This window comes from Bombus huntii, chromosome 3 (genome assembly GCF_024542735.1).
Source record: "Bombus huntii isolate Logan2020A chromosome 3, iyBomHunt1.1, whole genome shotgun sequence".
Classification (NCBI taxonomy): domain Eukaryota; kingdom Metazoa; phylum Arthropoda; class Insecta; order Hymenoptera; family Apidae; genus Bombus; species Bombus huntii.
The window spans coordinates 18064506-18089155 of NC_066240.1; the positions used below are offsets into that span (position 1 = coordinate 18064506).

The window sequence follows — 24650 nt, forward strand, 5'->3', positions numbered from 1 at the left end:
GATAGACATACACACACATATGCATGCGCGCACACGCGCGTCAACACACATACACAGAGTTGACTGACTCGTTAACTCGAACGGACATCCTTTTTTTTTTTTTTTTTTTTTTTCTATTCGTTTCGCGTTCACGACTCGTCGAGTGACGGTGTAATCGTACAACAACGGAACGTCGAGACAAATAGACGCGTTTGAGTTGGAGCGCGAACTACGAATTGCTGAAATACCTACCGTCTAGGTATTTTACTTGGTATCCTTGAGGACGACGCTCACTCGCCGAGAACCACGTGTATACGCTAAAAACTCGTGTCTTTTCGCTGCGCTCCAACGTTCCACGATCTTTCGTTTATCGTCGCATTCGACGTAGCAGGAACGACGAAGGTAGTTTAGTACCAGGAATTACTATACGCGAAGGTACGGGTATTCGTAGCACGAGATGCTCAAACCGCGAGTTTGCAGATCGTTCGATCGTCGAAACTACCAAAAGATGGAAACGCTGGTGGATCCGTTAAGACGTTAAAGCTTGGACATTTAATGATCCTGTGTTATCTCGGTTGTTGGACAACGAAAAGGTACGAGTTTGCAAGTTTGGAAAAAGTCGAACATAATAATTACATCTGATTAAGCGTGTTCCAATAAATAAGTAATTATCGTGACGTAGTTCTCGCCCCCTTATTCAGCGGGTGATCCAATCTTGTTCTTCTATCAGCAAATCGGGCGAATTTACGTAATCTCGTCCATATTCTACTGTCGTTGTCTGATCGAATTGACCGCGTTACCACGGTTCGCTCGTTTATTCGTTAAGGAAACGGGTGGTATTGTTTGATTCTCTGAACAAACGGTTCGTATAATTAATAATAGAACGACGCACGTGCTGGTTCTACCGCGTAGCTAAAGTTCACCTTTAATTTACCGAAAAGTCGAAAATAGCCGCGCGTAAATTACGTTCCGAATTCGTTTTATACCGCAAGATCGATTTCGGAACATTTACGATAATTCCACCGACGAATCTCGTCGAGGTCCTAAATACCCCGGCACGAGACTACGTAATCTACGCCCGAGATCTATTTTTGTACGAAAAAAAGAAAAAAGACCAACAAAAAAAAAAAAAAAAAAAAAGAAAGAAGAATGAAATTCGACGAAGAATTTGCTCTATGCGCGATGGCGATTCTTCTTTCCTCTCGTTGCTCGTCGTCGAAAAGGAGATAGTACTTTTTCCCATCGCTGTACCGTGACACCTTTCGTAACGCTCTTTTAGCCTCTACGCGACATTCGAACGTTGTCGTCAAAGGAACGTTAACCAAAGATAATCGTCGGATGATTTCGAGAACCGTAGCCATCGATTAGCGAAGCGTTCGAACAATTCGATTCGCGAAATATATTTCGAAAGCGAAATAATAGAGAAACTAGAAACGTAGCGTTCGATCGCCCTACAAGTCGGTACTCAACGACGTAAGTACCTGCGTGCTTACGTTTTCGTTGTTTCGTCGAGACTGCGATAGCGCGCGTATTTACTTAAATACATACGTAAGCTTCGTTCGACGCTGGTGTTCCAGCGAGGCGACACAGTGATTTTACGATCGTCGTGCCGATTTATCTCTTTTGTCCTTCTCTTTCTTTTCTTGTTTTTTTTCTCCATAAAAGAAAACAATGAAAAAAGAAGGAAAAAAAAATGATGTCTTTCTATCGATTTTTCTTTATCTCGGTTAGGGATAATAGTCGACTGTTTCCTCTCCGATTCTGCTTCTGACCTCCTTTTCTATACCCCTTTTATCCTTCGCACTCCGTTCGCTGTTCTCGATAAACTTACATTTTAAAACTAAGGGATAGAGAACGGTACCGTTTGCGCAGTTTTCAGTGCGACGAACAAACATATTCGCGTACCTCGATTTTAACGCGAAGATCGCCGCTACGTGATTTTTTTTTTTTTTTCGCGCATGAAATTGAAATTAACGACGCTCGAATATTCGAAGCTCAAGATTCGACCGCGGTCCGGAAATCTTTGCACAAGTAGCGAAACAGAGTGGTTAGATCGAAAAGGTTTACGAATTTGTTTGTTCGAATACGGAAAAATTGACGTTAATAAGGAGAAAAGAAGAGGACGGGGATATTGGAAATGTAGCGAATGTAATCCGCGTAGTTCCGGTCACTCTCGAAGTTGTAATTCTGTTCTTTTATCTCGATTACACGTCGTATAACACTATACACACGTTCGCTCGTACACACATATTTTTAAAATGTTTTCTGCATTTATAATGTCGTAATAAAAGTTTCGAATCGTGTCATGAGAAAAATTACTCGTACGTACACTGACAATGAAAACCACTGCGCGTATACGAAGAATCTCGTTTGAACTTACCGCGTATTTGTTGCTCCAATCGGAACACACGCACTGGCAATGGCAGCGCACTCTTTCGGTCGACGTTGCCGTCCGCGAGAAGACGCCACTTGTCTCGCTACAAGCGTCGACGAAAGTTGAACCGCTCGAAACGCGGTAAACGATTCGCTCGTCGAAATTACCAGAAGATCACGAGATCGTGTTCACCGTCGACCTCGTCGTCGTTGATGTTTCGTACGACGATACGCACCTGGGGTCGTATTCGGCGTCGCGATGTACCGGTGTACGATTTCCTCGCTGTGTTTCGCGTCCTCGACCATCGTGTCTCGCGCAGCACGTCGATCTTTGCTTTCTAAATCGTTTTCCCGGCTAACGAGAGTTTCAGCGATGTAAATCGTTCGCACGTTCCCATCGCGGACTCACCCACGGATTAAACACGCGCGATATCTCGTTCGTCGTGTGTGTTTTACTCTGTCTTACGCGAAATCGGTTTTCGTTTAAAATACGGCGACATGGTCCTCGAAAGACGTGAATCTGCGCGCGCGCCATTGCTGCCAGCTGCCGAACGAAAGGATCGCGCAGCGCGGCAACTGCGAAGGGAACGACCAGTTGGTGAACATGGTTATGTTTACCGATTACGCGCTATTTTCACCTCGAACATTCGACTGCGTCTCGAACTCAAGATACGAACCTGAATCGTGGTAAGTGAGCTCGTTTTTCTTCCATTTCTGTCACGGTATGCAATGAAAACGTCGTCAAGTTTACGAATATAACTCATTTATTTCGTTCGTACTCGATGCGTGCCAGAACATCTCTATGCTATAGTCGATACAAATTGGCTAAGGCTTTGGACTATCTCCGGTATATTTGCGACTCTTTCGCGAGACGTTGACGGCCATGTCCATATAGTTGAACTTGTAGACGCATATACGTGTCGCTGCGCGTATGCGTACGCACGTGTCTATACTCGAACTATGTACAATTTGGACGCGTAACGTAAACGAATAGGAAAACGAGTAGTAGGAGCAGGATGCGAGAGAAAAGTAACGACGAAATGTAGAGGAGGTAATAAAGACGCGAGACAACCGAACAAAGTTATAGAAATCGCGGTGGAAACACGTCCCGCGAAGAATCGACTCGCTGTTTCGCGAGCCTGGTCCGGGGTATTTATGTACAGTCGACGACGTCTCGTCGAGATCGAACATCTAATCGTAAAAACGTGCACGTTTATATACATACGAAGAAAAGAGAGAAACGACGACGACGACGACGAGGAGGAGAAGGGGAGGCGGAGTAGCGTGAAAGAAAGGATGGAAGGTAGGAGTGGTATCGCGGTTTTACGCGATGTCGGCTTAAATCCACGAATATCGAGGATTTAACGAATGCCGGTACGTAGACGATATGCCGCGAGCCTGCTCATCGGCCGAAATACTGCACGGTGCTTCGGAATCGTCCGAGCTCGATAGGATTCGCGATCGGATGAGGAGAGGGAAGGGAGACGTCGTGTACTCGCGAGGACGAAGGAGGGCGATCGTCGACGGGACGCGGGTGTACAGTAGTTGTACGATGATGCGCGATGCGTTTGCTCGTCTGCGGTGCGAATCGATCGGTTCGTCGCGGCTAACAAACGCGGTGACTAGCTGAGAATTTCGCGGAGCGATCGCTCGCGAATCCGGCAAACGCGGACAGAGACCGGGAGGAGAAGAGGCGCGAACGATCGTTTTCTCGCGGTCGCGGGACGTCGATCGCCTTGGACACCTTTCTCTCTCTTTCTCTCTCTTTCTCTCTCTCTCTCTCTCTCTTTTTCTCTTTTTCTCGACGCTCGAGAGAAAGGACAAGGAGGGGACGTACGCATGGATCAAGGAAAACGCGGACCGAGAGATGGGCCAGATCCCGAGAACTGGTCCCAACCGGTTCGACATCTGGTCGATTTTCGCCAGTGCGGCAATTGAATGCCCAGCCTTTTGCACTCGTGCGCGTATGCGGTGAACGATTCGCAGTAGCAATTCTCGGTCGGGCATTCGCACATGTCCTGTAGACAAGCCTTGTAGTACATGGTCGGGTTCACCTTCTTGTGACAAGCGTCAAAGATCTGCGACCTCAGCCTGTTGCATAACCTGCGCGACACACGTCCATGTTGTTACATTTGTTGGCTACTGTCGGACGCGCGCAATTCGAATAGCCAATGAGAGTACAACGGATAGATCGAACGTCACCGTACCTGTGATCTTTTCGTCCTCTGCAACGTTTGGCCCGATCCGGGCTCACGCTCGGCTTTGGCCTGACGCAGCTCTTTTTGGCCCCCACTAGCCAAGATTGACCGAACGGTTGAGGATCTTGCAACAGTTTGCCCCTACGATTGGTAAAGTCGTCCTTTGGTAGGGAATTGAAGTTGCCGCAGAGACCGCAGAGCCGTCCCCTGTACGAAGTCGGCGCCGATACTTCGAGGAAACTGATCCCATCCCACAGAACCTTGATTCCGATCTGCGTGCTCACGATTATGCTGTCCGTCGTGCGATTCACGTCCAGCCGGTTCGCCATGCGATACGGTATCTCCACCTTCTTCCCGTTTACCTTCACTCGCATCTTCTGCCCGAGATTCACCTTCAAGTCGCCTACCTACGATCACCACCGCGGATAGAGAGAGAGTCGAGACGAGACTGAGCTCGATCGATCGATCGGCGCGCACATCTCCGTCGCTCACCTTGATCGCGATCGTTTTCGTCCATGCGGAGAATCTGGTGGACCTGGCGTCGTTCGTCACTCGAACGCTAAACGTGTGTCCCGAGCAATCGCTGGCTAGCTGGTACTTGCAAGGTCCCTTGAAGCTATAAAACTTGCCATCGAACGTACGATAGTGCGGATCGCCGAAAACGGTGCACACTCCGTCACCTGCGAACAACGAACGTGCGAAAGACGTGAAGGATCGCGACCACGTCTCGACGTTTGGCGGTGGTGGCGGTGCGCTTACTTTCCACGCAACGGGGACAGCATTGACCCTCCGGATGTTCCAATCTGGAGTTTGGAGGGCAGGGCAAATTCAACGGTGGGCACATCGGCATCGCGCAGCGTACTTTACCTTGCATGCAGGCGCATGCCTTGCACGAGTCAAGCTTCCAACTTTCGCCATCCTGCCTAGGACAAAACAGAACCTTTAATAAATCTTTGAACGAGGTCGCGTTGGACGAACGACGAGCAGCGGATCGATCGACCGACGATGGTTGTACTTCTCGATCGGAATAAATACTCGCCCCGTAGGTTTTGCCGGCGTAGGTGCAAGATCGTCGGACCTCCTCGACCTCGGAGCACTGGGGACAGCAACGACCGGGAACAGCGATCTGATGTTCGGCCAGACAGTCGTGTACCGGACAGGTTTCTCGAACGCAGGAGACGGTGGAATTGGAGCAGCTGCACCGCGTACACTGATCCAGGTAGAACTGATTGCCGGAATTGTAGATACCCGTTCCCAGCATGCACGCGCCTTTCGGCGGTGACAAGTATCTTCGACTGCCTGTTGACAATGACGCGCGTGCAGGGCAACATCGACCAGAGAACCGCGCGTATCGCTCCGTCTAACAAACTTGGCCTACCTTTGCAACGTGGACAACATTCTCCGGAATCGTGAACGATCTTCGAGCCGGGACAATGTAGCACCGGGCAGGCCTGTTTCGCGCACGTTAATCGACCGGCAGCGTTGCATCTGCAAGTAACGCAGGGATCTTCGGTGGTGGTCACCGATCTGTCTGCCGTCACTAGCTGTCCGTTTACGTTGCACCCTACGAAAGAATCGATCTTGCGTGTAGTCCGACATCGAAGATCCGACTTGCCGACGTACTCACCTGCGCACACCGGGCAGCATTGGCCGGCTGCGGCCGGAATAGGATTCGCGCAAGGCGTATAGCAGTGCAGTCGAGACTCCGTGATCACTCCGGCCTTGCAAGTGAAGATTCTACACGGATCGTTCTCCTCGATCCACTCCGTCTCGGATTCATGATGGACTCCATTTCGCGTACAACCTTGGGCCGATCGAATCAATTAAACTTTGGAAAGGCGAGGAAGCGACGAAGAACGCTCGGATTAATTTCGCAGTGGGAAAATCAGGGCTCGTGTCGAGCGCGTTTAACAGAGACGAGAGAAGAGCGAAGGAGAGGAAGGAGAAGAAGAAGAGGAAACGGACGATAAGAAATCCTCTGGCCTCGATCGAGCAAAGAGTCGGTCCGTGGAGCAACGCAACGCGACGGTTGCCGGTGTAAACAGCCGATCGCGATGCCCAAGTTGCTCGGGTTTATCGGCGTATCAACGCGACGTATCGACGAACAGAAGCGCCTTTGTGCCCTAGGAACAATGCTCCGCCCCGGACATTCCACTCGCGTCGAAACTCACACGCTCTCTCGCTCTTTCTCTCTTTTACTCCGCGCGAATCCGTTTCTCCGGGAGCTGTGCACGATGCAGCTACTCGAACAAGCCACGTCGACCCGTGCAACGAAATTAGACCGATTCGAACGTCCATTTCCGCTTACCTTTACACCTGTGACAGCACTCTTCCTCGCGTGGTTCCAGCAACGTGTAGCAACCCTCGATGCTGGGGCACTGCTGTTTCCTACACTCGACGAAACCGTTCTGCGAAACAGAAGAAACAGCGGATCGTTTAGCGGTAGATGAAAAGATTCGATGCCCAAGGTCCGAGATCTCGCCTCCAGCCGCGCGACTATCGTCCAACTCCGGCGTAATTATTTCTCGCGCCTCTTATCGCGCGGCCTATAATTAAAGCTTTGTGGTTTATCTGCCGGTTGGATTACGTAAAGCTATTTAACGCGCGGGTCACGGATGGTCTCGCAGCGAGAAGGTCGAGACTCTCGAAAATAATAGAGATTATCGGCGATGAAAGCATCGGACGAGAGTAACGTTCTCGACGGCGAATCCAAGACTCCATCGATCCATTCGGTCTATCGGTCCATTCGGATCGAGTACGAACCGAAGATAGTCGTCATCGACGTCGTCGTTTCATCGGCCGTCTCACTGACATCGCGTTCGCGCCAACGATCGCCACTCATTCGGAAGAATTTCTGCGTCCGACAGGTTCGGATAAACGCGAACCGATTGCGAACGTGGCGTGGCATCGCGTTAAGGATTCTCGTAACGCGCGCGCGGTTGAACGCCGTCCTCGCGGAGCCCCGTCCTCCCCGTTTACCTTGCACAAACAGTTGAAACATCTGGTATTCGGGATCTTGTCCACGGTGAAATCTTCTCCTTCGATGTCGCATGTTTCTCGGCTTCCTGTAAGCAAAGGCCGTGAACGGCGAATAACAATGCGAACGGTGCGACGCGATCGGTACGCGTCGCGGTCGCCCGATATCGATTACGAGTGCCGATAAATCCGACGTCTGATCGCTGCGCTGCGCCACATCGTACCGCGATCGAACGACGCTCGTTTCGAGAATCGACCTTCGCCGTTGTACCACGCTTCCTCGTCGCTCGCGTCGCCTTGTGTACCAAGCAAGTACCAGAGCGACGCGCTCGCTGATCGCGGTCGTCGAGCGGCGCTCGGCGTCGCGTCGTGGCGGTCGATCGGTATCTCGATTCTCCGTCGTTCTTTCTTACTTACGTGATACACAGCTATCGATATCCAGTGGGATCGATCGTGCGCGCATCGAAGGTCAAATATCTATGGGAGGTCGACGGTTCGGCCGGCCTTTCCCCAGCCGCGTTGTGTTAGGTCAGCGAAGCCATCGTCGCAACGTCCCTCTCGGTTTCCTCGCGCACATATTCCTGCACACTTTAAACAACCTTCCTTTAACATCGTGCGCCCCTAACCTGTTCGCGATTCGCACGGCCGTCTATCTCGCGAGCGATGATCGCGCATCGCGTTCTCCACAGCGCTTTTCCAACGCGAACGCGACTCCCGACGCTGTTTCTTACGCTCTTTTCACACTTGCACCGGCCTTCCGTCTCCGCGCGTCTCCGTTCCATTTCGTTCGAATTTCGGGGCGCGATAATTCGACATCGCGCTCTATCGCTAGTCGCGCGGCTCCTCATCGCGCTTCCGTTCGAATTTCCACTCCGTGGAAAGTGAAAAAAAAAAAAAAGAAAAAAAAGCGGAGGAATCCGTTCCGTCCTGCTGCTAAATCACGCGTTTCTTCTTCCCTTTTCGGTTGTTTTCTTTTTGTTTTTTCTCAAGTGCGCAGGAATGCGTGCGAGAAAGAACGCGGCGGCGTTGGCGTTCGCGCCGTCCGTTTCCTTCGCATTCTCTTTCTCCTTCCCCTCCCCCACCCCCGACTGGCAGTGTCCTCCCCGCGGCCTCTCCTCTCTCTCTCTCTCTTTCTCTCTCTTGTTTTTCCTTTCGCCGGTCGTTTTCTCTTGTTCCGAGCCGCGCGCGCGCGCGTCTAGTTCCGTTTCGCGAGAAAGCCGCGAACGCGACGACGAAACGAGAAAACGCGAGAGACGTTCGACGGGCGAACGCGTATCGATGAAAGATCAACGGCGATCGGAATTTTCTTCGGTCTTCGTCTCTTTCGGGTATTCCGTTTTCGAGCGTTTCGAGAAGCATCGTGGGACGAGACGCGGTTGGACATGGAAAGTGGGAGAAAGAACGGGCAACGGCGGAGGCGAAGAGGAAAGAAAAAGGAGGAAATAGAGAGAGATTCGATTTGACCCAGCTACGAAACGAAGATGGAAACGAACGGACGGACGAGAAGGCTGTTTCGATGGATTCGATCGAAAGTCAAGGCAAACGCGCGGGCGTTCGTTGCTGCGCGATTACGCAACTCGACTCGTCTCGGGCAATCGCTGGAATTTCTCGTCTACCGTGGAGTAACGCGAACGGCTGTGCCGTCATTCTCAAACGTTCGGAGACCTGTTTTGCCGCGAGTCGTGATTCGACCCGACCACTTGCGGTGCAAATAGACCGGTAGATAATGGAGACGGACTAAGAATAGAGCCTTTAAAACCCGTTAATAGAGCGTGACCCGCCTCGCGTTCGCGTTCGTTACACCGACTTTCGATCGCGATCGCGATCGCGGTCGGATCGGTTAGCGCGAATCCGCGAATCGAGCGACACCGCCGCGTCCTTTGTCACAGCGAACTCACCTATTATGCTTTCCGAAGCGCCGCACCGACCGATCGGCGAAACGAAAGCCAGGGCCGCAACTAGGATCAACGGTTTCGACAGCGATCGTCTCGTCCTCATCCTCGACATCGATATCGTTCCGCTGTGCGCGTCGCCTTCGCTTCGGTCTTCCCCTTCGCCGCCGATCACGACGATTTACTAGAAAAGAGAAAGCAAAAGCTTCCGTGAGTGATCGTCGCGTTTCTGCGCTGGGCCACGTTCCACGATTTCCTCGCATTTCGCCAGCAACGACCATCGAAATCGGAGAAACGGACTCGACGAATGGATTTACGGGAAAAAGCGCGCCGGACTGGCGCGCGAATTCGGATCAAGGCTGTGTGGATAGCGGCGCGCCCCGCCGTGTCGAGTAACCCCCGGAACGCGTCGCTTCGCTTCGCCTCGCTTCGCATCGCCTCCTCTCCCCTCGCCGCGTCTCGCGAACAAACGGAAAGAAAAGAAAGGAACGATCGATCGAGTGCGGTTGTTGAGAACGAGTCGCACGATGGTAGAGAGAAACGCGCTCGCCACCGTCTATCCAACGATTGTTGTCGTAACCTTCCTGCCGTCGGTATATTTGCGCTAGATCTTCGTATATTTTCACGAGTCGCGCGCACAACCTACGGAATCTTTCTTCGGAAATTCGTAACAGCCGGTTCGTAGTGGTTCCGAGAAACGCGCAGTTACGGCCGACCGACTCGCGTCCTCCTGCGTGCGAGCGCGCCGATTCTCGCCAAACGATCTACTCCATCTACTCGCGGCCACCACGCGGTCGCCGGATGATCAGCCGCCCGATTCACGGGGGTCGCGCACCGTGTTACGCGGTGCCGTACGCGCGCCTCGTTCGCGTCGCATCGGCTTCGCACGTCGTCGTCGCTTCGTCCGGGGGCGACCGTTGCCGACCGAGATTTGCATAGAATCTCGCGACGCCTTCTCCTACGACTGGGAAAAATGCGGCCAAACCTACGATCGATCGCCGCGCGCCATGCCGTTGCCTTCGAAGCTTAGAAAGTCGAGCGAAATTTTTCCGTCCGCGGTGACACTCGCGATCCGACGCTTCCAACGCGATTTCCATCGAACGCACGCCCGTCTCTTTGTTTTCGCTTTTCCCCCCGAATTCTCACTCGCTGCGCCGTTTCTCTCTTCGCCGCGTCCCGCGTTCCCGCGCGTCCTAATGGACGGGACGAGTTTCGTTTATCTCCGATTTAAAAGCGGAGGATAACGCCTGATCCGGACCTGGTTCGGTCGCGTTCACGAAGATAGGCCGACGAGGATAAACCGCCGAGGATAAACGAGCAGGCAACGGGTATTTGGTCGGGTCGTCGCGTCCCTCGGATCGAACGTTCCTTTTCGAACGCGATCCTCGGGACTGGATCTTCCTGCCCGATCGAGAACCGACGTTCGAACGCGAAGAAGGCCGGTGTACGCGTCGCCGAAACGCGTGTAAACTTACTTCGATTACCTACGGTCGCGTTACGTAAACGGCTGTTTCCTCGAGGCGAACGTTTTCACGCGAAAAACCGTCATCCGCGAGACTCGGTCTCGCCGGACGTTGTCCGAAAGAGGCGCGTTATCGTGCAACGTGCCGGTACGTTGCGCGCCGTTCTACCTCGTTTTTTCATTCGGACGTTCCCCGTGCTTGGCGAGACGCGACCGCGCGAACGGTACCCTTGGCTTGGCTCGAAAATTGAAACGCGCGTTCGTCTTTTTGCGAGTAACGTACGATCGTCGATCACCGAGTACGGTCGGACAGCCGCGTACGAGAGGACGAAAGGAAGGATAAAGACAAGGAAGAAGGAGAAGGAAAAAGAGAAAAGAGAAGAGGAGGTCGACTTTGCATCGGAGCTTCGTTCTAGAAAAACGCGCGAGATCGTTGGCCGGATCGCTCGGTCGGACGATCGCGTTACGCGCCGCCTACGACCAAACAACGACGACGGCGTTCCAGGCAAAACGCCGATCGGCGAATCGTTCGCGGAACTAGCGACCACGCGAAGACACCGGCGACTCGATCGCGACCACGTCCACGAGAGGCAATCCGTACGAAAGCGACGAGACGAAACACCGTCCCCGAAGGTGGAGAACGAACGCACGCGCGCGATCCACGATGCGGTGTTCTTACACGATCGGCGAAGAGGCCGGCTCTCGACGAGTAACTGGAGGTAAGTGGCACGAGCTGTCGCGTGCAAGCACGCCGTGGCGGAACGACAACAACGGAACAGGTGCGTGGAACGAGAAGGGCCAGCGCGCGATCCGGCCGCGCGTGCGTCGGTATGCGAGCACCTTGAACGCGCGAGCTGGCCTGCCTCTCTACCTCGTTGCTCGTTGTTTTACGCGTCGGTGCCGGTCGAAGGTAACCGCGAGGGCAAAACAGGGAAATCGGAAGAAAGAAGGAAATGGAAACGGCGGGAACAGCCGAGAAACCGAGAGGAGATGGAGAGAAAAGAGAAGAAAAGGAAAGACGGACGGGAGAAGGGGAACGAGCCGGCGAGTCTTGGACGATCACGATCAGCGGGACAAAGCGGATCGCGTCACTGGCGACATCTAGCACCGTGTTCTGGGCTGTCAGACGGCTACGCGCCGCCTTCGATCCTGTATCGTGCGCGACCGTTCTCTTCCTCCTCTTCTCTTTAACCCTGCTGGATCGAGCGCAAATTCCACGCGCCACCACTCGTTCGATTTCGAATAATCGTTGGCGAGCTGCACCGATCGATCGATCGATCGTTCGATTGCGTGCGAACGTCGCGGCTACATCCTCGACGTCGACCGCGTTATACATCGTCACAGGTGTTCGTCGTTTCGTCGCATCGACGTTTCGTTCTTCGCGTGGGATTCGCAGGATCGCGAAACCGGCACGCGCGAACGTATCGTACGGCAAACCGCGCGTTCCACGCGTTCCAGAATACGAAGCACGAAAAATTCGCTGGGGAATCGGAACGAATCGACTTACCGGAACCGTCGACGTCGACTCGGTCGAAGTATCGCCACGCACCCGTGACACTCGGCGCCGACGCGTCGACGAGGCTACTGTCCGTTGGCCGCGATAAATCGAGACTTGGTACATTTGACGAGCGGGAAAGCCCGAGACGTGTTCGAAACGACGCGCGCTCTCTCTCTCTCTCTCTCTCTCTCTCTCTCTCTTTCTCTCTGTGGAATCGCCGCAACAACACTGTATCGACTAACTTTCGCGTTTCTGCTCGCAACCGCGTAAAAGACCGCGCGCGCGCGCGGTGCGTCGCAAACGAAAACCACCGTTCGAAGAATCGAACCGCGCTACTGCGTTCGCGGGGCAACCTCGACTACCAACTACCGACGATTCCGCGTCAGCTGCTCGCCGCAGCTGCACTAAAGTTCCGTTGCGACTTCCACCACCGTGGATCGTTCGAGCGTGTAACGACTAACGAGGCTCCGTAGCTGCGTGTTGGACTAGCCAGAGCGGAGGTACAGCGGGGAAAGGCGACTGGAAATGGCCGAGAGTGGTGGCTACGTCGGAGATGGTCGTCGGGCCAGCGGCGGAGGTGACGGTGTGGTGGCGGTGGTGGCGGTGGTGGTGGAGGAGGTGGCGGCAGAGTAGCAGCGCGGGAAGCTGGAGGAACAAGAGCTTGGGAATCGGGAGAAGGAGGAGAAGAAGGAGGAGAAGGAGGAAGAGGAGGAGGCAGTTGCCTCCGATAGAGAGTGGGTTCGCTCGGAGAACCGGTGAAGAGAACAGCGGAGGAGAAACTGCGAGCGAGGTTTCGACGAAGAGGGGGAGAACGTTCGAACTCGGCCTCTCTCTCCTCTCCTCTCTCTCTCTCTCCTCTCTCTCTCTCTCTCTCTCTTGGAAGCATGGGTTAGGAGTTAGGACATCGCCGATTCGATTACCCGGTAGTTTGACAATTTTTGTACGCGACAGCCGTCCGATTTCTATCGATTCGGAGCGAGTGGACGAGCGTCTCGCACGACGACTACCGATCTCGAGAAGCATTCTCCGACGTAGCACACGGCGGCAACTCGTTCGATCGTGGTCGCGTCCGCGGCTGGTCATACACCAGCGATAAGATAGACGACGGCAGCGGTCGACCGGATTGCGCGAATCGGTACTGAAAAAGGTAGAAGGAAGACCGATCCGCGAGACGAGGCGAGAGAAGGAAGAAAGACGGAGGAGAAAAAGTTTGGTCGCGTCGCGGAGCACGAACGAGTAGCTACACACCGGCTACGAAACGTACGTTTTATCTTAGGGGGCCGGTGGCGAGAAGAGAGGAGAGAAGAAGAGAAGAGAGGCTATCACGCGCGTCCCTATTCGATCGGAATGCTGGAAAATGCCGATTCCTCGGCGCGGCGTACGACGACTCGAGACGACTCGTCCGACCCCGAACTTCGAACGACCAGCGACACCGCTGACTCGATGGACCAGCGTTCCCGGTTCTTGGCCGGTCACGTATTCCTCTCGATCGGTGCCGTCGCGTTCGTCAACGGCAACGTCTTGGAAATCCGGCCGTTCTATCGACGGTGTTCCAATTCGATAATCGTATCGGCCGCGCGCATTCAATAATACGGCGTTTTTACGAGATATCCGGCAGCGGAATATCGAGGATTTCGCACAAACAGCCTGCTCGCCGACCCGATCGATCCGCGAGCATTAACCTCGATACCATTAACGAGTTTACGATCGATTCGACCCGATGCGAAAGAAACGACGCGCTAGGTATGCACCTCTTCCTTTCTTGTTCCGCAGCAGCTTAGCGAGCACGACGAGCGGCTCCGATCCTCTCGTCGCCTCCCTCTCTTTCCATCTTTGCTCTCTTCTCCGTCGCGTCTCGACGATGTGGAGTATTCCGCGAGCGGATCTTCGTAACGAGAAGTACTACCTACCTTGTTAGCTTTGTTCGTGGAAGCGCGCCCTTGCAACGAGCCGCTGTAAGAAAGCTAGACCAGAGGCAGAGTCGCACGCCACTCGTTATTAAATTCCACTCGGTCATCGCCGAACGTGCAAACAACGTTCGCGTCGAATAGTTTCGTTACCTCGCGACATCGCGGTCGAACGCGCGAATCGGTTTTCGCGCGTGTCTCTGGAAAAAAAACGCGGAATTAAGACTCGATCGCGCTATCCGCGATCATCGACGCACGCGCTCGCAGGACGAAACGGAGGAATCGAAGAACGAAAAACAGAGGAGAGCAGATTGGACGGACAGCGGAGGGAAATGGACGAAGGAGAGACGAGTGAGAAACGGTCCTGTTTGCAACGAGCGGAACGTCAAACTGCAACCGCGTCGTTCGCTTTTGCTTTCTTTCGCGTAACGAGTGCAAGGTCGTGCGGAAACCTCGCTTGGCACAGTCCTCCGACCGGGTATCGCCTCGCGACCGTTACGGAGAAATTTCGCCTACTACGTAGGACGCGGGGCTCCTTCGATGACGCGAGGACCGCTCTCGCTGCTCGTTGCAACGCCACGGGACGAGCACGAAGCCGAAGAGTACCGTTGCTCCGCGATATCTCCTCTTCCACTCGAACCTTACGTTCGTTTTTCTCCACGTAACGGACAGCGTTCGAATCTGTTTCGACCGAGCGTCGGGTTCGTTACACGATATCGCTGTTGTCGTTGTTGACGCGTTGTCGGTAGCCGCGCGCGTGTCGATCGCCACGACTCGTATCCGGTAGGCGCAACGCTTCGCTCGAGCCGCGTCGTGATCCGCTCCACGATAATAACGCGTATCGTATCGTATCGTGTCGTTTCGTATCGTATCGCATCGTATCGTATAATATCGTAAGGTGTGACAGGGGATCGGATCGGATCGAGTCGAACTCGGATTAACTCGCGCGAGAACGTACGCGTACGTATTGCACATTCGGTGTACGTAACGTGGGACATGCTCGCGGCAAGGTCGTTTAGGGATATCGCTCGCACGCGAGCCAAACATCTTTCGCGACCTGAAAAGGCAAACCTCGGCCAACGAGTTCGCTTTCGATTCACCGGTCGACCGTTGCTTAACGTTCGCCCGACTTCGGCCGATTTTCTCATCTCGCCGAGTGGCCCTTCCTCCTCCCATCTTCCTCCGAGGCTTATCGCGAGAAAGAAACCACGCCGCGAAAAGACGTGCCAGCCGCGCGCCATAAACGATCGATCGAGAGCATTTGTTTGAATTAGCAAAATAAACGAGCGGCAAACGCTGAACAGACGTTCGCGTGGGAAGCGCCGTTTTCGAAATATCGTTGGCAGCGTCGCGGTCCGCTCGGCTACGCGACCACGCGCGAACCGCGAAACGCGAACCACGCGACTCGTCTTTCTTCCATCGTAACATTCCGATTCGCGGGATCAACGAAAAGAAACGATTCCTCGAACAGATTCCAGTCGCGAAATTTATTTTCTCTTGCGATTCTACGACGCGACCACGTTGGCCGATACGCGCGCGCGTTACACTAGCGGCTATTTTCGGCGAATCGAGCGTACGCAGCCTTCGCGCGCGTAACTACCGCGCGATGTTCGCCGAGCGTTACTCGAAAAACAAAGCCACGCTTTTCCTTTCCAACAGATAGCGAGAGTACGACGTCAGAGTACGTTCGACTCTGCCAGAGTTGCGAGCCCACGACTCGACCGGAAGCTCGAGTTTTCCGAGGATCAGAAAAACGGACGATAAATTTGCGGAAGTCTCGAGGGACCCTGTCGTTACCGCGCCTTATCTTACGGCTCATCGTTATCTTTCGGCTTATCCCTATCTTTCGGCTCGATCGGAACGATTTTCGTGGAATCTTTGAAACCGTCGGCCGCTCCATCTTCCATTAGGATGATTTACGAGAGTCCATCGAGCGAGACGTTGCGCGCTGCTTTCTCTCGACCCAGGCCGCCGGACGACCTTCTCGGGCCGCGCGAAATTTTCAAACACGCGACTAACGTACGAAGAAATTGCAAGGCGAGGTACACGTTGTAACATCGTCGGGTAGACCGTAGACGAGGAAGAAGGCGCAAACGTATCCTCGGCTGGTCAGCTCGCAGTTAAGTGGAGAACGTTGGAACAGGACGATGGACGGCCCACACGGCTGGCCCGCTCGGGGATATCGACCACCGAAAGAGAGGCAATAGGTATTTAGGGTAGGAGCCGAGAACCGAGGTAATTGGTCGGAAGAAGAGCCCTGTGAGAGAATTCTCTAACCGCGCGCTCCCCTTGCCGCCGTTTAGTCGGTTCGACCGCCTCGTTATCCCTGATTACCGCTCTCACGGAGATTCCGATCCTCTTCGAAAGAACTCCATTGGTGGTCCCAGGGGGGGTTCGAGAATTTAGCGAGGTGGTCCGCTTTTAAATCATGCGCCGTGCCGACGAGCCTCTCTCTCTCTCTCTCTCTCTTTATCTCTCTGTCTCTTTCGCTCTACGGCGGAACGTCGCTCGACCCCGATAACCATGGCACGGCGTGGCGCGAAATTCAAAGCGGGCAACGTTCTTTCCGAAGCAGGTTCTCGAGGTCGCCACGCTCGCGACGCAATCTCGAGCGTGAAAAAGGAAGAAGGTTGCGGCGTACGATTCGCGCGTAATCTCGATCGCGTTTCCGGAAACGACCGTATCCTGCTTTAGCCTGGCCGAGCAGAAGGCGGAGAGAGAGAGCAGAAGTAGGAGGAGGAGATGGAGGAGAAGGAGGATCGCGAAGCGGCAAGAGGACGGGTGTGCAAGGCACGCGAGCGCGCGGGATGCCTAGGCAGAGGGGAAATCGGAGGAACTCGAGCCGACCGACCGTTCTCGGTCGTCCTGGCGAAGAGGCAAAGAGGCAAAGAGGCAGGTTTTATCGGTATATGGTAAGCTAATTAGCGGCGTTCGCAATCAATCGCTTCCGGAGGCGGTAACGAGCTGTCCGTCCTGCATCGGTCGCGAACCAACGCGCGCGCCGAATTTTCCGTATCGCCGTAGCGTTTGCGTATAGAAACGTGTGTTTTTCTTTCTTTCTTTTTTTTTTTTTTTTTTTTCTTAAGCCGACCAAAATAAGCGGTCGATCGATCGCGTAGCTGTCGCAATCGTGAATTACCGTGTAAGAAAGAAATCGCGGTCGTAATCGCATCTCGCGTCGGATCGTTCTTTCTTCCGAGAAGGTCGTCGATTGCCGACTCTCGGACGAGTTTCCGCGTAATCCCCACGGCGCACAGAGAACAGAGACACCGCGCACGTATTACCGTTCTTCGTCCGTTCTCGGCGAACACCATCGGCAGCTAAGAAACGAAAGACGACGCAACGACTGGCAACGAGCAACGGTGAAACAACAGAATCGCGACGATTCTCGACTGTCCGTGACTACCGGTACGAAGCGAACGACGCGATGCGACGCGACGCGACTACGCGACAGGGAGAAGGCGAAGCGGAAAGGTTGGCGAATCTATTTGTCGCTCGATGTCTCATCGAGGATGCGGTCTTTCCTCTAACGCGTCGCTTCCGACCGCGAACGTTCGTTCCTCGAAACGGCCTCGAACAAAAGCTCGGTTATCGCGATAAAACGCGTCCGCGCTTGTCGTCACACACGAAACCAACGTATATCACCGTGGTCGTTGCTGCGAACCGTTCGACGATCAAACTCGCTCGAAACGAACGTTCATCGACCGTGCAAAAGATTTATCGTGGAATGCGGTGCACGCGAGGTCCGATCGCGTTTTATCGCGGATGCGTCGGTGCGTGTAACTATCGGAAAATCATGGAACAAAACGCGCATTGTCATCGAATTGCCAGACGAAATGACGAATCTTTCGACTCGCGCGATTCCTTCGTTAACTAACGTGTCGGCAAAGCAGAATCACGGCGCCAGAATGAATCATCGTGGCGTGGCTCGGCGATTCGAGCAACGCGTTTCATCGAGTTTTATCCACTTCTCGAGGATACCGCGGTAGCGTGGCTTGGATCGCGAATCGCGGCTCGTTGGCCATGAAACCGCGCGAGCAAACTCGCAATAGGAGCGATCGATCGAGCGAAAAGTTTCCACGCCAGCGCCTCCATCACCTGTTTCGATCGATCCAACAACCAGCCTCCCGAAACGCATTTTTCAGGCCAATTCGACGGAGAAGTATCGCAGGAGGACGAACGAAAATAAGCAGGAGGAGAGCTACTAAGCAGACTCGACGTTGCCGTCGTTCAGCTCGATCTCCGCGATGTCGGATTCCCTGGAGCCTTCGAGTCGTCGAATCGCCTGGACCAGCCGCGTCTTCAACTTGTTCACCTCCTTGTTGGACGCGATGGGTGTGAGTGCGTTCCACGTCGACGACGGTCGCGTCTCCGAGCTTCCAGACTTTTTCAAAACGGACTTCAGCAGAGCGGCGAGAGCCGCGTCGGCGATTTCTTCCCAGTCCTGTTTGCACACGCGAAGCTTCGTTATGTCTGAATGAACCGTGCGAAGCTGCACGTTATCGACGTTGCGTATGACGTTACTTACGAAACGATCGCACGGACGTGGTTCAAACCCGATCGCTGCCCGCAGCGCTTCGTATTTATCGTTGGTCGCGTTCGATCGTACCAGCAACAATAACAACTCGACGCTGCATCGAAGCTCGTGGCCGGCCCGTTCTCGTTCCTGAGACAATTCGTTGTGTTTAATTTACTTATCGATTTAATACTTTGACTGCCACGTTGGTCAAATACAATACGATCAAATACAATATCATTGATGACCGGAGCGCTTCAACTTCTTACGAAACTTCCTCTACTTCTTCGACTTCCGTTACAACTTGTTAAAAATTGTACGAAGATTGACAGTTAGGGCATTTCGAATATTACCGATAAATAGAAGATACTTTGAGACAAAAAGTGTCCCATTGAACGATTAAACACTTTTATCAGAAAATCGATAAAAAAAAAAAATGAGGACAACTCTTGCATCTAACGATGCACTGTGTTTGCGTCCATATGTTCGAGGGGAAATCTACGAGTATTATTCCAAACACAGCTTAGAAAATAATCGTAAATGCCGCTTTATAATCGTATAATTGAAGTTAGAAGTGTGCACATACCTTACTGTTATATATAGAACGAGCAAATACCGTTTACTAATATCTTCTACGCGTTTCAACGATATATTCTGCGCGTTTTGCTCGCGACGAAATAACAAATGCGAATGGTTTGTCGAAATAAACGAAGACTCGTTATAATATGTCGCTATCGATTGTTACCAAGGCGCCACGGTGGTCACTCGTGACCACCGATGAGATAAACGGTCCATTGGGCAAGAACGTTGTCTTACGTCGTTAATTTACTATTATTTTGCCATTGTACGCTTCGAATAATAAAAATACTCCCGTGGCGTCCTCAGCGAAACTTGTGATTTCCGCGTGGCAGTCAAAGTGTTCCAAACCAAAACCAAGTTACAGCATCAACAGCTGACGGGGTCAGATAGGATACTGTAATAATAATAAGACCATCGGCATTTGCAATCTTTGTAAAAAAAATACGTATGCGGAAAATGCACGCGGAAGAAGGAATAATTTAAGTTATATTTGTATTTTATTTATTCTATCACGTTTATTACGCTTATTATTATACAGGGTGGTTGGTAACTGACGGTACAAGCGGGAAGGGGGTGATTCTACGCGAAAAAAGAAGTCGAAAATATGGAATAAAAGTTTTTCGTTCGAGGCTTTGTTTTCGGGAAAATCGACTTTGAAATTTTGCTCGGTACGCGTGCACTTTGTCGCGTCTCGTTACAACGGATCTCACCGTAGATCGTTGTCTCGATGGAAAAATTAAAAAAAAAAATTTTATTCTATATTTTCGACTTCTTTTTTCGCCTAGAATCGCCCCCTTTCCGCTTGTACCACCAGTTATCAATCACCCTGTACTTGTTATATTTACCAATGCAAATTTATTTTAATGTTCTTGTTACCAAAGATTTTGCTACTGAATATTCTTCGTTATTGTACTTATTGTTATTATTGAAGTTGTTATTATATAGTTTTTATGATCTCTGAACATGGAATTTCTTTTGTAAGATAACAACAGATCAATAAATATAAAGATATTCTACTGTTACGCATTTTTTAAAGACCAGTCGTTTCGACTGGTTTTGGTAGAGAATAGCCGCGTCTCGAATGTCGGTAGTTCTAGTGTTAACAGCTGATCGAACTTAGCTTTAATAGCAATAGTACCTGAGCGAATAGTACTAGTAAAAGTAACGACTTCAAGCGACTCGCACCGTGTACACAAACGGGAAGTCTCGTACAACGATTACCTCGCTTTGCTTTTGTAAATCGCTGGCTAACAGCTGCTGCGACGCGTATACGAGTAGCGTGGAATTCTTAATCGATGCCTGGGACATTCGAAGCGATTTCTTCGTACTTTATGAATGAAACATTGAAAACATGCTACCGTTTAATATCTCGAGATATCGCGTTATGCGTTTCACGCGGAAGAAAACACTACTTGATTTCGCCTACTCTATAAATGACGCAGCAGTGGACAAACAAGGAACTACAACCGCTTTAGACGTTACTTTTTCCTTCTCGTTATCTTTTGCTGACCGTATTAATTAACCGTGTAAGAAAAAGAACGCCTTAAAATCATCGAGTGTCGTTACGGAGCACCACGCGAATTTCCAAAAAACCTTTCGCCCTTAACTTCTCTAATTAAAAAATTGCATAATTTTTTCACGTTCTAAAATAATTTCATGGCTATATAAACAAATTTAGAAAATCGCGTTTTGCAAGTACCTTTTTGATAATTACGTGGCGTGTAATAAATTTTGAAATACAAAATACACGATAATACGTTCTAGTCCGAACGGTATCTTGTCTTTTTTTTCATATTTTCGATTACCAGGAAGCTATAGTCATTTCGAAATACGGAAAAATCATGCGAATTTGAAAACGTATAAAATTTGGCCCGTGTTCGAATTCTGCGTTCGCGTCGACGATTACACCGGAACAAAATCTCTCTGTAAACGAAAGTTTGCTATTAATATAGAACACATTTTTTCTCGCTTTTTATGGCGAACGGAAGTATTCTAAAATATACAAAATATGTAGATTTTCTGGACCGGAGCTTCTAATTTTAATAGAACGAAGGGCTAAACAGTTCTGACGCACGCCGTGCCGACATCGCACTCGGGATAAACTGTACGGTACTTGACGCTCTGCTCCAGTCATACCCAGGATAAACTGTTAAGGGATTAAAATACTTTACCCGTCTCTAGTTATACCATACTTCGAATACGCGACTCAAATATGGAATCCAGCACGGTCGAATCGCGTGAAATTGCTCGAAAGTATGCAACATAAATTTCTAGTATAAGCAAAAACTTGCCGTAACTATGAAAATATTCTTATCGCTTCGAACATGCTCACGCTCCATCAACGTGCCACCATACAGGATCTGACTTTAGTTTTAGAGATCCTCAACCAATTCGTTCACCATCCAGAAATTCTCGTACTTTTGAAAATTATATGATCCTGAGATCATCGTTAAAAGAAGGCAACTTTTCCATATCGTTCCATATAGAAGTAACTTTGGTAACTTCGGCTGTATCGATAGATTTTGCTCGATCGTGAACTGTCTTAGCGAGATCGCTGACTTTTTCATCCTCAAACCCCTTAACCCCTTAACCTACGATTTACCTTCGAGAATTTACGTTTGATCCGATCATCTGCTACGAGCTATGCTCGTAGTATTTACGTTTGGTCAGATCATCGTACTACGGGCAATGCCCGAAATATTCAGGTTTGGTCCTATCATCTACTACGGGCCATGCTCGTAATATTTACGTTTGGTCAGATCATCGTACTACGGGCAATGCCCGCAATATTTACGTTTGATCAGATCATCGTACTACGGGCCATGCTCGTAATATTTAGGTTTAGTCAGATCATCTATTATGAGCTATGCCCGTAATGTTTACGTTTGATCAGATCATCGTACTACGGGCAATGCCCGAAATATTCACATTTGGCCCGATCATCGTACAAAGGGCCATGCCCAAAATATTCACGCTTGGCCCAATAATCTACGACGGGCCATGCCCGTAACATTTAAGTTTGGTCAGATCATCTACTATAAGCTATGCCCGTAATAATTACGTTTGGCCCAATGATCGTACAAAGGGCCATGCCCGAAATATTCAGGTTTGGTCAGATCATTGTACTACAGGCAATGCCCGAAATATTCAGGTTTGGTCCTATCATCTACTACGGGCCATACTCGTAATATTTACGTTTGGTCAGATCATCGTACTACGGGCAATGCCCGCAATATTTACGTTTGATCAGATCACCTACTATGGGTTATACCCGTAATGTTTACGTTTGATCAGATCATCGTACTACGGGCAATGCCCGAAATATTCAGGTTTGGTTCTATCATCTACTACGGGCCATGCTCGCAATATTTACGTTTGATCAGATCATCGTACTACGGGCAATGCCCGCAATATTTACGTTTGATCAGATCATCGTACTACGGGCCATGCTCGTAATATTTAGGTTTGGTCAGATCATCTACTATAAGCTATGCCCGTAATAATTACGTTTGGCCCAATGATCGTACAAAGGGCCATGCCCGAAATATTCAGGTTTGGTCAGATCATTGTACTACAGGCAATGCCCGAAATATTCAGGTTTGGTCCTATCATCTACTACGGGCCATACTCGTAATATTTACGTTTGGTCAGATCATCGTACTACGGGCAATGCCCGCAATATTTACGTTTGATCAGATCACCTACTATGGGTTATATCCGTAATGTTTACGTTTGATCAGATCATCGTACTACGGGCAATGCCCGAAATATTCAGGTTTGGTTCTATCATCTACTACGGGCCATGCTCGCAATATTTACGTTTGATCAGATCATCGTACTACGGGCAATGCCCGCAATATTTACGTTTGATCAGATCATCGTACTACGGGCCATGCTCGTAATATTTAGGTTTGGTCAGATCATTTATTATGAGCTATACCCGTAATGTTTACGTTTGATCAGATCATCGTACTACGTGCAATGCCCAAAATATTCACGCTTGGCCCAATCATCTACGACGGGCCATGCCCGTAACATTTAAGTTTGGTCAGATCATCTACTATAGGCTATGCACGAAATATTCACATTTGGCCCGATCATCGTACAAAGGGCCATGCCCGAAATATTCACGTTTGGTCCGGTCGTCGTACTACGGGCTACGCCCGTAGTTGTAGTTTAAGATGTTAAGGCATCCACAGTATCTTAGACGAAATTGCAAAAGTCGCCGCTTATATTCAGTGCTCCTTCTTCTTCTTTAAATTAACTCCAACTTGGAGTATCCGGTACCAACCGACGCATGCTCGTTGAATGAAATAAGCAAAAAATGAATAAACTCACCGCTCGCGCTTGCGCGAGTTGCTCGAGAAGCGCGAAGATCGCGTCACAAGTGGAATCGAAGAGGAACGGCAATCCGGTATCGGGCAGAGATCGCTCGTTTCTTTCTCTCACGGCTCGCAGCATTCTTCTTTCCACGTTTCTCAGTTGACTCGTCAGCAGACCTATCTCGTTCTATGCTCGACAATGAATACAACACCGTATAGTTTCGACGATTCTATGAAAGACGACGTTGATCGGTTGCCTCCGTACTTACCGTTATTCTGTTAATCTTTTGTCGCGCGGCAAAATGATCGTCTATCCGTTGATGCACCAACCGAATATGATTTTGTCCTATGGTCGTCCCGACACTTTCCTCCTTTTTGCTCCTCGATCTGTCGATCAGTCGAGAAACGACCAAGGTCGACGACAACCCGTCGTTGGACTGTACCCGATATCGATTTCCGGCATTGCCGGAAACGACGGTGACCGTGTGGCCAGAATTCAGGTGCCGCAAACCCAGAGCGTTCCACCCTTGTCTTTGCGACTGATCCGCGCTGAATTCTGAACAGACAACGTTCGCGTTTCTGAGCCACGGATCCATAGCGTTAACGTGCAAGAATTTTTTCAGAACGATGAACGATAAATTGGCCGTTTTCGAGTTTCGCACGAGCCGAGGAAGAGGAGGAAGCGATAAAAAGAAAGCCACGGCGAAAAGGGGAGACGAAGAGCGCCGCGAGGCGAATAAACGACATATTCGGATCGTCGATCGACGGAACGGAATTTAAGACGCGTTTACCGGGGAACAGCTGGGTGAAGGTGAGCGAAGGAGCGCCGCTCTTGATCACGGTGACGAAGGAGGCCGAGCTTTCAGGCGGGCAGCTTCTCAACATCGTCTTCAGGGGCAATTGGCTGGTTCTTCGCACCGATCTTAAGGCACCTGCGTCCGTTCGGTA

The 24650-nt window shown here is 51.1% G+C and overlaps 1 protein-coding gene across 5 annotated transcripts; it reads right to left on the bottom strand.

The window, feature by feature from the left end:
* Positions 1–1067: 1067 nt before the first annotated feature.
* LOC126863862 (BMP-binding endothelial regulator protein) lies at positions 1068–18532 on the bottom strand. 5 transcript variants are annotated; one of them, XM_050614516.1, is made up of 12 exons: positions 14289–18358; positions 9425–9602; positions 7944–8114; positions 7530–7615; positions 6859–6958; positions 6178–6354; positions 5929–6114; positions 5590–5849; positions 5310–5469; positions 5043–5230; positions 4560–4957; positions 1068–4455 (listed from the first exon to the last, which is right to left on the bottom strand). In XM_050614516.1, exons 3-12 carry the CDS (start codon positions 7987–7989, stop codon positions 4197–4199), a joined length of 1860 nt encoding a protein of 619 aa, XP_050470473.1. In that variant the 5' UTR covers positions 7990–8114; positions 9425–9602; positions 14289–18358; the 3' UTR covers positions 1068–4196. The 5 variants fall into 5 exon arrangements, with proteins under 5 accessions (XP_050470473.1, XP_050470470.1, XP_050470471.1 ...); XM_050614513.1 differs by lacking the exon at positions 7944–8114; XM_050614514.1 differs by lacking the exons at positions 7944–8114; positions 14289–18358 and adding an exon at positions 12388–12536.
* Between the last annotated feature and the right edge of the window lie 6118 nt (positions 18533–24650).